This window comes from Narcine bancroftii, chromosome 12, assembly GCF_036971445.1.
Source record: "Narcine bancroftii isolate sNarBan1 chromosome 12, sNarBan1.hap1, whole genome shotgun sequence".
Lineage (NCBI taxonomy): Eukaryota > Metazoa > Chordata > Chondrichthyes > Torpediniformes > Narcinidae > Narcine > Narcine bancroftii.
In genome coordinates this window covers 7,799,172-7,814,092 of record NC_091480.1, presented here as the reverse complement: position 1 = coordinate 7,814,092, position 14,921 = coordinate 7,799,172, and the positions used below count along the sequence as shown (strand labels likewise).

Genomic DNA, 14,921 nt, shown 5'->3' with positions numbered 1-14,921 from the left:
ATTAAGCCATAAAATATAAAAACTAAATATTTCTTTAACGTGTGAGGTTTTGGCACTTGTAACATCCAACCTAAGTTTTACTGGAGAGTGCTGTAGAATAAAGTGAAGATTCAGAAGGACAGGGTGACGAAGAAGGTGTTCAGCACGTTTGCCTTCATTGCGCGAGTGCAAAGGTTGGGACCTCATGATACAGATGGACAAGGCACTCGAAAAACTATTCTTAGGAGTACTGTGAGCAGTTCTAGAGGAAGGATTTCCATAAGTTGGAAGGGGTGCAGGGGAAATTCAATGGGATGTGTTTGGAACTGGAGGACACAAGTTGGAGGGTGGATAGGCTGGATCTTTATTCCCTGGAGCGTTAGAGGCTGAGGGATGACATCATGAGGTTTATAAAATCATGAGGGACATAGATAAAGTGCATGGTTCTTTTTTCCCCCCCAGGGTAGATGAGTCTACAACTTAAGGGTATGGGATGAAGGTGAGAGAGAGAAATTGAAGCAGGACCTAAGGGGCAATTCCCCCCCCCATTCAGAAGGTAGTCCTTATCTGGAATGAGCTGTCAAAGGAAGCTCAATTACAAAGGTCAGGTTCAATTACAAAGTCCAAAATACATTTGGACAGTTAGGAAGATTTAGAAGGATATGGAACAAATGCAGACAATTGGGATTGGCCCAGAAGGCCAACATGGTCAGCATGGACGAATTGGGCTAAAGGCCTGTTTATCGCTGGACGACTCTATTTGCCTTGTTTCCTAGTTGCCAAATGATGAATAAATAGAGAGAACACATTCAAAATTGACAACAAAACAAGTAGCCTCAAGAGATGGAGCCACCCCCCCTCATCCAGTTAAACCATTCATACAGTCACTGTGTGGTACAGCACAGACACGAGCCCTTCACACAACCATGCCCTGCTTTTTACCCATTTACACTAATCCTCCATTTGCTGCAACCTGAAACATTAACGACCTGAAGGAGTTGTTAATGAGAGCAGTTCAGTGATGTTACAGATCAATCTCCATGCTAATAACCAACCTGGCCACCAATGCTTCTCCAAGATGCAGAATGTGTGAATGTAAAGGAGAACTCGGTGGATGCTTGAGGAACAACTGAACTACATGAAATGGGGCTAGCCAGGCAGTCAGTAGTGTGTGCAACCTCATCTCTGATCATACACCATTTCCAAATGATCGTCCCGTTCCTGAAAACCCTGATGTTCCATCAATTTCAATGGACTGTGTTTCATCCTGCACACATCTTCCAGCTCCCACTTTGGGAAAGAGATCCAGGAGGATCAGAGACAGCACCACCAGGCTGAGGAACAGCTTCTTCCCACGGGCAGCAAGAATGTTGACCGACCGAATGAACTGCTCACACTAACCCTCTGAGACTCTACTATTTACTTTAACAATATTTATTTATTTTGCTGCTCACGTGTTGTTTATCTGTATGTGTGTGTGCTTGTATGTTTTTGCACCAGGGACCAGAGAACGCCGCTTTGTCAGGTTGTACTTGTACAATTGAATGAGCATAAACTTGAACTTTATTACGACGTGAAACACAAAACTCTGCAAATGCTGTGATTGCAGTAAAAACACAGAAATGCTGGAGGAGCTCAGCAGATCTTGCAGCATCCATAAGAGGTAAAGATATATTACCAACCTTTCGGTATCAGGACCGAGATGTGAGTAATACATCTTCACCTCCTGTGGACGCTGTGAGACCTGCTGAGTTCCTCCAGCACTTCTGTGTTTGAACTTTATTACACTGCATTTTTCAAGCTAAATTTATGCCTTTGATGTTAACTAAATAGCTAAAACTGGGCAATGTAATGTCAACAATTGAAATCCAGCCATCATATTCTGTCCGATTTACTATGTACAATATCTCCATCAGCAATTACGCAGATAATTGAGGAGGAAAATACATAAAATTGTAATGACATCAACCAGCACTTAAATTAGGCCACAATCCCGGATGGAACCAATACTAAGCACTGCTTGTGCCTATTACAGTAGAATATTGTACGTTGTACGTTGTTTGAGTTACAGGGAAAGGTTGTGCAGACTGGGGCTTTTTTCTCTGGAGCGTAGAAGATTGAGAGAGGACTTGATAGAGGTGTTTAAGATTTTAAAAGGGACAGACAGAGTAAATGTGGATAGGCTTTTTCAATTAAGAGTGGGGGAGATTCAAACTAGAGGGCATGGTTTAAGATTGAAGGGGGAAAATTATAAGGGGAACATGAGGGGAAATTTCTTTACGCAAAGGGTGGTGGGGATGTGGAATGAGCTTCCGACAGACTTGGTCGAGGCAGGATCATTGGTTACATTTAAGGAAAGACTAGATAGTTATATGGATAGGAGAGGACTGGAGGGGTATGGACCGGGTGCTGGTCAGTGGGACTAGGAGGGTGGGGATTTGTTACGGCATGGACTAGTAGGGACGAAATAGCCTGTTCTGTGCTGTAAGTGGTTATATGGTTAACATAGCCACGTAATGTACAAAAACATCACACTTGCAGTAACTGAGGATTCGCAATTACGAACGAAATGCCAAATTGTGCTGAGAGTTTTTGGGAATCACAGCTTTCATCCTTCTTCCAGGAGTGACTGCACATCTGCCAGAGGAACAGACACAATGAACAGCTGGAGGGGCTCAGCATCCATGGGTTTAAATGGTCAGTCGACATTTTGAGTTCATTGAGACAAAAGCTAAAAATGGATGTAAAATTATGCATATGAAGGAGGAATGTCGCTGTCTCTGCACTCCAGCTTCAAAAGGCCATCAATCATCCCGGTCTCCAAGAGAAGTAGCGTGGACTGCCTCAACAACTACCGCCCAGTCGCACCAACTTCTGCTGTGATGAAATACTTTGAGAGGCTGGTCATGGCCAGAATTAACATGTACCCAAGTAAAGATCTGGACTCACTGCAATTCGCCTATCGTCACAATCGCTCCACGGTAGATGCAATATCGTTGGCTCTTCACTCAGCTCTGCATCACCTCGAAAACAGCAATTCATACATATGGATGCTCTTCAATGACTACAGCTCGGCCTTCAATACCATTATTCCCTCAGTGCTGGTCAAGAAGCTACAAACTCTAGGCCTCTGTATCCTCCCCGACCCCCCCACATCGCAACTGGATCCTTGATTTTCTCATTGGAAGACGATAACATTACGAATTGGAAACAACGTCTCCTCCTCACTGATCGTCAACACAGGCGCTCCCCAAGGATCCGAGCTTAGCCCACTGCTCTACTCATTATATACCCATGACTGTGTGGCCAGGCACAATTCCAACCCTATCTACAAATTTGCAGATGACACCACAGTTGTTGGTAGAATCACAAATGGCAAAGAGGAAGAGTACAGGAGGAAGAAAGATTAGCTCGTTGGCTGGTGTCACACCAACAAACCTTGCACTCAACATCAGCAAAATCAAGGAGATGATTGTGGTCTTCAGGAGGAAGTCAGGGGAACATGACCCAGTCCTCATCGAGGGCCCAATAGTGAAGAGGGTCAAGAACTTAAAATTCCTGTCAACATTTCCGTGGATCTGTCCTGGAATCAAAAAGAAAGCTCACCAGCAGCTTTATTTTGTGAGGTGTCTGAGGAGATTCAGTATGTCACTGAAGACTCTCATAAACCTCTACAGGTGGACCAGAGAGAGCATTCTGGCTGGTTGCATCACTGCCTGGTATGGAAGTGTCAACTCTCAGGACATCACAGACACGAGACTTTTCTCCGTTGAGGACATCTACATGAGGTGGTGTCTTAAAAAAGCAGCCTCTATCGTCAAAGACCCCCACCACCCAGGCCATGCCCTCATCACTCTGCTACCATCAGGGAAAAGGTACAGGAGCCTAAAGATGAGCACTCAGTGGCACAAGGACAGCTTCTTCCCTGCTGCCATCAGATTCCTGAATGATCAATGAACCCAAGACACGGCCTTATTTTTGTGCACTACTAGTGGGTTATTTTTTATAGTAATGTTGTAAGATGGTTATAGTATGTATTTTTAATTATGGTGTTGTCACAAAACACCAAATTTCATGACTTGTTCATGACAATAAATCCTAATTCTGATAATTCAAGCCTTCCAGCCCCAGTTGCAAACCAGTCCAGCACCCTCTCCAGTTGTGTCCATACATTGGAGGTGCATTTGGAGAACGCCAATCGATTAATAATCAATGATGGAAACAGTCAATTTCAAAATGCTGCTCTCGATACTTTCAATTTACCTACATTTGGAACGGCTGCTGACAGCAGCATTCAGGTTCCAGGACGTAATGACGTGCACAGACACTGAACAGCAAATTTATTTGATTAGTGAGGAAAAGTCTGCTGATCCTTTGATTTTCCTCGCACATTCACTGTGCTCTACACTCCCTTTCTTACGAACATGCACGTACTTGGCTGATGAGGTTGAGAAGAAGTTTGCCCTCTGAGCCAACTAAGCAGGTCAAGAGCTGAGGGATCCAGGCCAGCCACTGGATGGGGGGCACGCCAATGCAGTACTTGTCCACGGCGTCTGCCAGTGTGTTCTTTTCATCGTCAAAGCTCAGGAGCCAAAGGACCTGGGAAATGAAGGTACAATTGGAGTTCTGAACAAAACCAACCTCCCCTCCCTGAGAGATAGGAGCAGAAAAAGGACATTTGGCCCATCAAGTCCTTCCCCATCATGGCTGATTTACTATCCTTTTTAATCTCATTCTTCAGCCTTCTTCCCGTAATCCTTGACTCCTTTCCCGATCAAGAACCAATCTACTTCCGTCTTACAAAGCTAATAATGGACTCCACAGCCATCTGCGGTAACAAATTCCATAGGTTCACCACCCTCTGGGTAAAGAAACCCCTCCTCGACTCTGTTCTAAGGGGACAGTTGACGATTCTGAGGCTGCGTCCACTCTATCCAGGCCTTTCGGTATTCCATAGGCTTCGAATGAGATCCCCCTCATTCTTCACAATTCCAGTGAGGACAGCCTGAGCCATTAAATGCTCCCCATATGGGATTATTCTTGTTCACCTCATCAGGACCCTTCCTTCGAAAAGAAGCACAAGGCTGCTTACGATAATTGGTGCAGTACAAGCAGCACCTTATAGCGTCTCAACATTATCTCTCAGCTTTATTATTATTCCTCTCGAGATGAATACTAGCATTGCATGTGCCTTTCCTACCACCTGAGCGTTAACCTTTAGGGAATCGTTCACGAGGACTCCCATGCCCCTCTGATTTCTGAACCATTTGAAAAAGAGTCTATCCTTTCTACCAAAATGCATCATCATACCATTCTGTACACTGCCTTCCATCCACCGAGGATCTCGTAAACACGAATAGCGTCAGGATAGGATTGTATTCTGGGAAAATGCTGGTTCTTCTAATGAACAATCCCAACTCTTTGCTCCTCCTGTACCTCTGCAAGGCATTTCTCACAGTTACTCTGGAATCTGCATACACCGCCTTTGTCGCTGATAACCTCTTGCTGTTCTAATCTGCCCTTCACCCAATAGAAAGTTGGGTTCCATAAATCATCCCTATTTCAGTCAAATAATCTCAGCCCACTCCACTCCATCTTCTCACTGTAATTTCTCACTTCCGGAATCAAATCTTCTTGATCATTTTCACCAACCCTCCCTTCCTTAATTCTGATGTTCAGATGCAAATGCAGGGCTCCTGCTAGGTCAACTCACATGATCAGACGATAGGACACACTGAGTTCAATTTAACATTCGTTCTCTGAAAATTCAATGGACTTTAGCCTCACCTTGGCCAGGTACTTCCTTGATTTGCTCTCATTCTGGTGCCGGCAAGCGTGTAGGTAGCAGGTGATAGCAGATACACCAAGGTGAAGCTGTCTCTCTTTGACGAAGATATTCTCCAGATAGTCACCCCACATTGCCCAGGCTTTCACCAGCACATCGTGCATCTGAACAGCTGCGGAAAAGGCTTTGTTTGCCTCCTCGGACCTGTGCAACCAAAGCAAAGAGAGAAAAAAATAACCACATGCAAAACCCAAGTATGGGAGTTGAACAATTGGATTACACACAATATGTGCCATGTGGGATGAAAAAAATCTGCAGTCGCTGGAATAAATAAAATGAAAATACACAAATGCTGGAAGAACGCAGCAGTCCAGGCAGCATCTAGTAGAACCAGCAAGTCAACGTTTCGGGTCAAGACAGTGAAAGAAAGGGAGAGGTTTGAAAAAGGGGGTGGCGGAGAGGGAGAGAATGGGGGCAGCTTAGCTACCAATATCTACTATAAGTCCACAGACTCTCACAATTACATGGATTATTCTGCTTCCCACCCCATTATTTGAAAAAATACCATCCCTTTCTCTCAGTTCCTCCGTCTCCACTGCATCTGCTCTCAGAATGAGGTTTTTCATTCCAGGACGAAGGGAGGGGGTTCCCTTCCTCCACCACCAACTCTGCCCTCACACGCATCTCCCATATTTCACACACATCTGCTCTCAATGCATCCTCCTGCCACCCCACTCGGGATAGAGTTCCCCTTGCCCTCACCTACCACCCCACCAGCCTCCACGTCCAAAATATAATTCTCCGCAACTTCCACCATCTCCAGCGAGATCCCACCACCAACCACATACATCTTGCCCTCCCCACCATTTTATGCTTTCTGCAGAGACTGCTCTCTGCGCAACTCCCTTGTCCATTCATTCCCCCCCCCCCACCCCCCCCCCAAACGCTTCCCACTGATCTCTCTCCTTGCAAGTGGAGCAAGTGCTACACCTGGCCTTGCACTTCCTCTTTCACCACCAGTTGGGGCCCCAGACAGTCCTTCCAGGTGAGACAACACCACCTGTGAGTCTACTAGGTGGGTATACTGCATCAAATGCTTCTGGTGTGGCCTTCTGCACATGGGCAAGACCCGACGCAGAGAGGGACTGTTTTGTGGAGCACCTAAGCTCTGTCCACCTGAGGAACTGGGATCGCCCAGTGGCCATACATTTCGATTCGACATCCCATTCCCAGTCTGATTTGTCCATCAATGGCCTCCTCTTCTGTCGAGATGTAGCCACCAACCTGATGGTGTGAACATTGATTTCTCCACCTTCCGTTAACTGCCCCACCCCCTTTTTTTATTCCTCCGATCTCACACAATCCTCCCTCTCTCCTACTTTTCCCTCACAATTTCTCCTTAGCTATTCTCCTTATACCTCTCATCCCCCTCAAGTCCTCCTAGGTTCTACATGCATTCCTTCCTATTTCTTTCCCTTCAGCCTATCACAGATCCCCCTGTTGTCTCCCTCTGGCCAATCACTAGTCTCCCCCTCCCCCTTTTTCAAATGTCTAAACATTCCTTTCTTTCACCAGTCTTGATGAAGAGACCCCACCCGAAACTTTGACTTCTACTAGATGCTGCCTGTTCAGTGTTCTTCCAGCATTTGTGTTTTTTCATTGTCCGTTCTGTGTGCGGTCTGTATGGTCTGGTGATATATTGTTTCATCAGATTGTACATGTCCAATCAGATGACAATAAACTTGAACTGCAGCACCGAACCAAGGCCCTTCAGCTCATCTGGTCTGAGCCAAATTATTAGTCTATCGATCAGCACCCATCCAAGTGCCTATTCAACTTACTCAAATGTCCAAATCAAACCTACATTCACTACTTCAACTAGCAGTTTGTTTCACACTCTCACCAACCTCTGAGTTAAGTAAATTCCCCCAAATGTTACCCGTAAACATTTAACCCATGCCCTCCAGTTCTTGCCTCAATCTCTGAAAAAGGCCTGTTTGCATTATACCCCTCATAATTTTTTTATATTCCATTAAGGTCATAAGACATAAGAGGAGAAATAGGGCATTCAGCCCATCGAGTCTGCCCCACCATTTAATCAGGAGCTGATCCATTTTCCCCACTCAGCCCCACTGCTCGGCCTTTCCCCCATAACCTTTGATGCCCTGGTTAATCAAGAACCTATCAATCTCTGCCTTAAATACACCCAATGACCTGGCCTCCACAACCGGCTGTGGCAACAAATTCCACAGATTTACCACCTTCTGGCTGAAGAAAATCCTCTGCATCCAAGTGGACACCTTCAATCCTGAAGTTGTGCCCTCTTCTCCTAGACTCTCTACCATGGCAAACAACCTTTCTACATCTACTCTCTGTCCTCACCTTTCAACATTTGAAATATTTCAATGAGATCCCCTTCTCACTTACTTAAAATTTCAACGAGTTCAGCCAAGAGCTGTCAATCACTCCTCATTCCCAGAATCATCCCTGCGAACCTCCTCTGAAGCTTCTTCAATGTCAGCACATCCTTTCTTAAATAAGGAACCCAAAAGTGCTGAAAATATTCCAAGCGAGGTCTCACGAGCACCTTATACATTCTTCCTCATTCTCCAATGAACCAGGAAATAAAATCCTAACCTATTCAACCTTTCCCCATAACTCAGTTCGTCCCAGCCACATCCTTGTAAATGTTCTCCGCAATCTTTCAATCTTATATTTTTCCTGTAAGCAGATGACCAAAATTGCACACAATACTCCAAAGATGGCATCAGCAATGTTTAATACGATTTCAGACTGAACATCCTAAGTCCTGCATTCAATAGATTGATTTATGAAGGCCAATGTGCCAAAAGCTCTCTTTACGACTCTATCTCCCTGCCCCACCACTTTTAAGAAATGTATTTCCAGATCCCTCTGCGTTCCTTACCATGCAAGTCCTACCTTGTAGTGAAGGTCATTAGGATATTGCCTAGACTGGAGGACTTTAGTTAAGGGAAGAGATTGTACAGGTTGGGCTTATTTCTCTTGGAGCAAAGGAGGTCGAGAGATGATGACAGTGTTGAAGATGATGAGACAGATAGTTGGTAGTCAAAACCTTTTCCCCATGGAGGGAAGGTGGTGGTCAGATATACTTTTTATGTTTCAGAGGCTGTAAAATAGGCAAGGCTGGGCTCGATTTCCATGGAAGGAAGGAGGCTGAGGGGGTGATACTATTTAAGATTATTTTCATTTGAATTTCGAGATCCTGCCTGATAACAGGCTCTGCCGACCCACGAGACTGTGCCGCCCAAGAACACCCACCTGACCAATCAACTTTCTTACCCTGTACGTCTTTGGTACGCGGGAAGAAACCAGTGCACCCGGGGAAAATACACACAGGTCACAGGGGGAGCGTACAAACTCGTTACAGACAGCGGCAGATTCAAACCCGGGTCGCTGGCAATGTAATAACATTCCACTAACAACTGCACTAACTGTGTCACCCCTATGAGATTATCCTGGCAAGGGTATAACCCTGATGTGGACAAATGGGATGAGTGTAGATGGGCAAGAAGGTCTGCATGAATATGATGGGCTGAAGGGCCTGCTTCTGCGCATTGTGACTCTGACTTTAAAGAGTGTGCCATGAGTGATTCCAAGCCCACAAGAGGTCAAGAATCATTAGTTGCTTTACATTCTCAGGAACACAAAGATCATTACTGTACAGTACAGCCCTATTTAGTGTTCCCCAGTCACATTAGTGAACCACAAACCATAGCACACAAAATGAACATAGACCTGTTGACCAGAATGGCCTGCTTACAGTGTAAGTAGGTGATAATTAACGGAAATAAATTATTTTACTTATAGACAAAAAAACCTGGGATTATTCAGGGTATGAGGAAATGTCAGGCTCGTGAAGTGAGGTTACAGATTGACCACGATGCCTTGGAACAAGTTCAAGAGCCTGAGTGGCTTCTTCCTGATCCTGCAGTTATTTCTAGCATTAATATATGTGGCTTAGGAACAGTGCAATTGCTACCAGCACTTAACTAGTATTTGGCTGCCTCATAGGTACTTACAAATGAATACAAAGCTTACACCAGTGGGAGTTTGTCCATGTGTCACTTGGTAGTGACAGGGTAACATTTTTTTTAGCAAGAATAACAACATTACCATACTTGGGTTATTGATGAGAAGCTGTCACACTGCAAAATGCCGAGCAAAGTTACTCCGAAACGGATCGCAGTGTGCTCTGCAACATTTAATGAGCTCGCTTTGTCAAAGGACTGCTTGCTCAGAAGTGAGTAAAATGCAAACTGAAATACTTGTCAAACACAGTTTCAGCTCTGAACCTCCAAATAACAACACAAAATTGTTTGTGTGCATTGAATCTGCACTGGACAGCAACATTAAATCTCCCCTTTCATTGATGGAGGGAGGAAAGGGGTTAGACCTCTGCAAGTTGCAAGCAAGTCAGATAAATCAGTGGTATAAGAAAAAGACATAGAGCATGCAGATAAAAAGCAAATGCCTTTTCCATGCATCAGTGTTCTTAACCTCCAAATGCTGAACAATTCCCCGTCAAGGCTTTGCAAGCCAGTAACATTTAGGACAAATGGCTACGTGAACTCATTGCATTAGCAAGAGGAGAATACAGCATACTTAGAGACATGGAATTTGAAACAAATAATTACATCTGTTTTAGTAATATTTCAATTCTGCAGAGAAAGGTTCAAGTGCAGCGAGGAGAAAAAATAGTTTTAATTATTACTTTGTGTTTTTGCCTTTGACAAAAGGCAGGGTACATATAGCATGAAGTTCCACCCCTTGCTGAGAAGGTGGATAGATTGAGTATTTAGTGGGTGCTGCAATAGTTCTGAAAATAGCCAAGAAACTAGTCCTTAATGTTAGGACTGTGGTCTCAAATAAAAACTTCAAATTAAGGAAATGCAGTCAGCCGAAAATTGGAGTAGTGTGTGTGCGTGGGCGCGCCTTTTTGTGTGTATGCGGGTTTTTAAGGTGTGCGCCCATCTTTGCCTGGGCGCGCGCTTTTGTATGGGCATGTGTCCATGTCTGTGTGTCCTTATAGTGGGTGAACGCGTGGGCCTTTTTGTGTTGAGCATCAGCAAACTAAACCCACAACATCCCAACAGGCAAAAAAGGGAGAAAATGGTGCAGAATCAAGCTGAAGATTGTGGTCTGCTGAACATGGTTCTGTGCCAGTTCTGCTGAAGGAGTGCTGGAGAAACTCAGTCAGTCCTGCAGCAGCCAGAAAAGGCAAAGCTACATAACAAAGGTCCTTCGGCAAGGTGTGAGCAAAAAGCAGGCAGGTGCCTGAATCAATAGGTAGAATGAGGAGGGATGAAGGGGCAGGAGGAGAAACAAAGGGCAACAGCTAAGAGGTCAGAGGTAGCAGGAGATGAAGCTGAGAATTGATCAGAGGAAGCAGGCATCGCGGAGAGGGAGAGATGAAATTTCAGATCTATCCCAAATCAGAACTGGGATGCAAGTTATGAACGTTAACCTTATCATCTCCCCACATTTACTGGGCGATCTACTGCATCCAACAATTTCTGGTTGAAGGCATAATCTAAGAGAATGGTGGAGCCTGTGTAACCATCATCTGCTTTCAATTTCATAGAACATACCAGCATAGTACAGACTCTTCAGCCCAGAATGTTGTGCTGACCCATGTAAACCTACTCCTCAACAATCTAACCCTCCCGCCCCCCTGCCTCACAACCCTCTAGTTTTCTTACATCCATCTAAGAGTCTTTTGAAGGTCCCTATTGCACTAGCCTCCACCATCACATGTTCTGCAAAATACTGCTCCAACGAAACGACAAATTTCATGACCACTTGTTCACGGCAATAATCCCGATTCCACTTTTCTCTACACCCTGCTCCATTTAACTTATTCTAACCCTATTCCCTGCACTGTTGCTTATTTGTTATTATTAGTGCATTATTGTATGAGTTGACTTGCCTGAACAGCACACACTCAAAGCTCCTTATGGTATCTCGAAACACAGATCAATAAAACAATTCCATTTTCCGATTTTAGACTGCAATTGGAAACAAGACGCCGTTTACTCAAGCTGCAGAGTGAATGGATGGAATGAGGAAATGTTGGCGAACAGCCTCTCTGCTGGACAGAATGAAAGCCACTTTGTGACTTCTCCTTGATAACTTCTAATTATCCATGTAGAAAGGGCAAAGATAAGGATGTGTATTCCAGGCTTGGCACATCAAAGCCAGGAACCTGAGCTGGCCATCAAAGATTGCTCGCTTCATTTGGACAAGCTTTGTCAGCTCTCAGCTGGAGTGAAGATGAAGCAGAGCTTTGGAGGCAGGGCTTCACACTGGGGAGCAAGAGGGAGAAAAGGAAGAAAGACCGGCATTCAAACACCCTGCTGAATCCACACTCCCTGGTTCCTTCAATTGAAGGGGTAGGGTTGGCACCCCATCTGCCTCACTCCGCACTGGGGTTATGGAAGTATGCGAAGAACACATTTGCTCCGACCTCCCCCAGAACAGAATAAAGGCAGACCCCTTCCTTTAAACCACCAGCTTCCCAAAAATTCTCCCTCACTCAGATCGTTCAAATAGGTAATTAGACAATAACCTTCTGGATAATCCAGAATGTGCTCTATAGAACATTACAGCACAAAACACACCCTTTAGTCCATGATGTTGTGTCAGCCTATATAAGCCTTCTCCACATCGATCGGATGCTCTCCAACTTTGTACAAATGCACACGCACAAAACAGCAGAATTCTTTCCTTAACACTATAAATCAAATCATGGGACAGTTCTACTTACTTATTAATCTGTGCAAGAAACATCCCTTTCAGTGCATAGAATTCTGCCGTCATCTCCTTTGTGAAATACTTCAGGTTTGTCGATTCAATGACTTCCAAACCCTGCAGTGAGGCAAAATTCAGATGGGGTGACTGACCATCCGTAAAGTTCTGACCAGTGTTCTGACTGACCACCTGGGCCTCAAGACAGTCAGAGTGATGACCATTTGTTAATGAGGTTCTGAAATGGTCATCTGACATCACTGTAACTCTCCAGACCATCAGTTGCACTTTGCTATGTTGTGATACAAATGTTTATAAGTACCAATTTCCTTGGGTTACACTCTGGCATACAAATGGTGAACATTCCTTTCAAATCTTTTTTTTCAATGCACACAATATTTTAATTCAGCATCAAAGACCCAATTGAAACCTTTTTGCTGTTGTGTGTCAGGGCTGACTAGCCAGACGGCTTGCAAAATGATCTTTCTTACTGTACTTCGATGAATTTGACAATAAACTTGAACTTTTAACTTCTTGCCCACAGCTACCTGGTTGATCATCAGCCTCACCAATGAGCCGATAGCTCAGAAATAGGCCACCAGCCAGAACTTGCTGATGAGACTCTACAGTGTGGGGTTCTGGTGAGATTCACCAGAATGTTGCTGGAACTGGAGGGCTTGAGTTATAAGAGGGTGGTCTTTATTCCCTGGGCGGTAAGAGGCTGAGGGTAATAGAAGTTTATAAAATCTTGAAGGGCACAGATGAAGTGAATGCTCACAGTTTTTTCCTTCTGAACTAGCGGGAATAGATCTAAGGTGATGGAGGGGGGGGGGGGGGGGAGGAAAGACTTAAGAGGGACCCAAGGGGCAACCTTTTCACTCAGAGAGCGGTCCATATCTGGAGTTAGCTACAGAAGAAGATGTAAAAGCAGATCCAATTATGATGTTCAAATGCATTGGGACAGATCTATGGATGGGAAGGGTTTGAAGGATATAGAACAACTGCAGACAAATGGGGCTAGTCCAGAATGCCAACAGTCAGTAGGGATGAGTTGGGCCAAAGGGCTTGCTCCATTATGATGATGGGAGGCAAGGTCTGAGATGGCCCACCTGCATGCACTCGTTCTTGCCCATGACTCCCGCCTGCTGGAGATAGCATTTGACTTGTTGCCGGATCTTCTGGAAGCAGTCCACGATGGGCACAGTGGGGATGGTGTGGATGCGGCTGAGGATGTCCAGGGCCACGTTCACCAGGCCTTGCTTCCGGGCAATCTTGCCGTACTGGATGATGGCGGAAGCAGAGGCGTGGACCCCAAGCATGGCATTATTGGAGTTGGGGTCGTGCTGAGAGCTGTTTTCGTAGGCTGCCACGATTGCTTAGGAGAAAGGAAAATTAAAATAGCCCATTATTTTTAAATATGAAGCAATAAAAATCCAATACTTATTTTGAAGTCCTTCTTAAAGTCACGTTACAATATGGAATTGGAGCCAAAAATGCACATTTGAATGGATTCCCAGCCATTGGATGGGGAACAGGATGTAATTTCTGCCACTTGAAAATATTAGCATTAATTTCAGTCAATATGACGCTTAGTTCCAAAGATTTGAAGACATCCCATGCTGTTCAGTATGAACAGATCCTTCAGTCTTTCGAACCCACTCTATCACTGAAAGGGACCATGGCTGATCTTTCTTCATACTTTCCCACTGTCATTATCTCCAATGCCTTTCCTATTACTATATTTGTCATAAAAACACAACGCTGGAGAAACTCAGCAGGTCAAACAGTGGACACTATGTAGCAAAGATACATAACGAACATTTTGGATTGAGCCCTTCATCAAGGTAAACACAAAATGTTGGCAGGCACCTGGATAAAATAGTGGGGAGAAGGACAGGGGGAGGAGATTACCAAAGTCACCAAATATTCTACAGGCGCAACATAGAGAGCATTCTGGCTGGTTGCATCACTGCCTAGTATGGATGGGCCAACACTCAGGACAAGAAAAAACGCCCGAGGATTGTTAACTCAGCCTGTGACATCATGGGGACCAGTCTTCACTCCATCGAGGACAACTAAGAGGCAGTCTTAAGAAAGCAGCCTCCATCCTCTCACCACCCAGGCCATGTCCTCTTCACTCTGCTAAATTCGGGGGGGGGGGGGGGGGGGAGAAAGAAAAGATACAGGAGCCTGAAGACGAGATCTCAGCAGCACAAGGACAGCTTCTTTCCCCTCTGCCATCAGATTTCTGAATGAACAATGAACCATACTACCTTACTTTATCTTTATCTTGCACTATTTTATTTATTTTGTAAGGTGGTTTATATAAATGTTTCCACTGTGATGCTGACACAAGACAAAGAATTTTGTA

The 14,921-nt window shown here is 44.8% G+C and overlaps 1 protein-coding gene across 4 annotated transcripts in view; it reads right to left on the bottom strand.

The window, feature by feature from the left end:
* Positions 1-14,921, bottom strand: part of trrap (transformation/transcription domain-associated protein) — a 228,147-nt gene that overhangs the window by 38,957 nt on the left and 174,269 nt on the right. For all 4 annotated transcript variants that reach the window (XM_069906478.1, XM_069906479.1, XM_069906482.1 and 1 more), the window contains 4 exons: positions 13,660-13,925; positions 12,570-12,670; positions 5,767-5,968; positions 4,414-4,578 (listed from right to left, as the gene is read on the bottom strand). In XM_069906478.1, the coding sequence (XP_069762579.1) occupies positions 4,414-4,578; positions 5,767-5,968; positions 12,570-12,670; positions 13,660-13,925 (734 nt within the window). The remainder of the gene's footprint in view (positions 1-4,413; positions 4,579-5,766; positions 5,969-12,569; positions 12,671-13,659; positions 13,926-14,921) is intronic.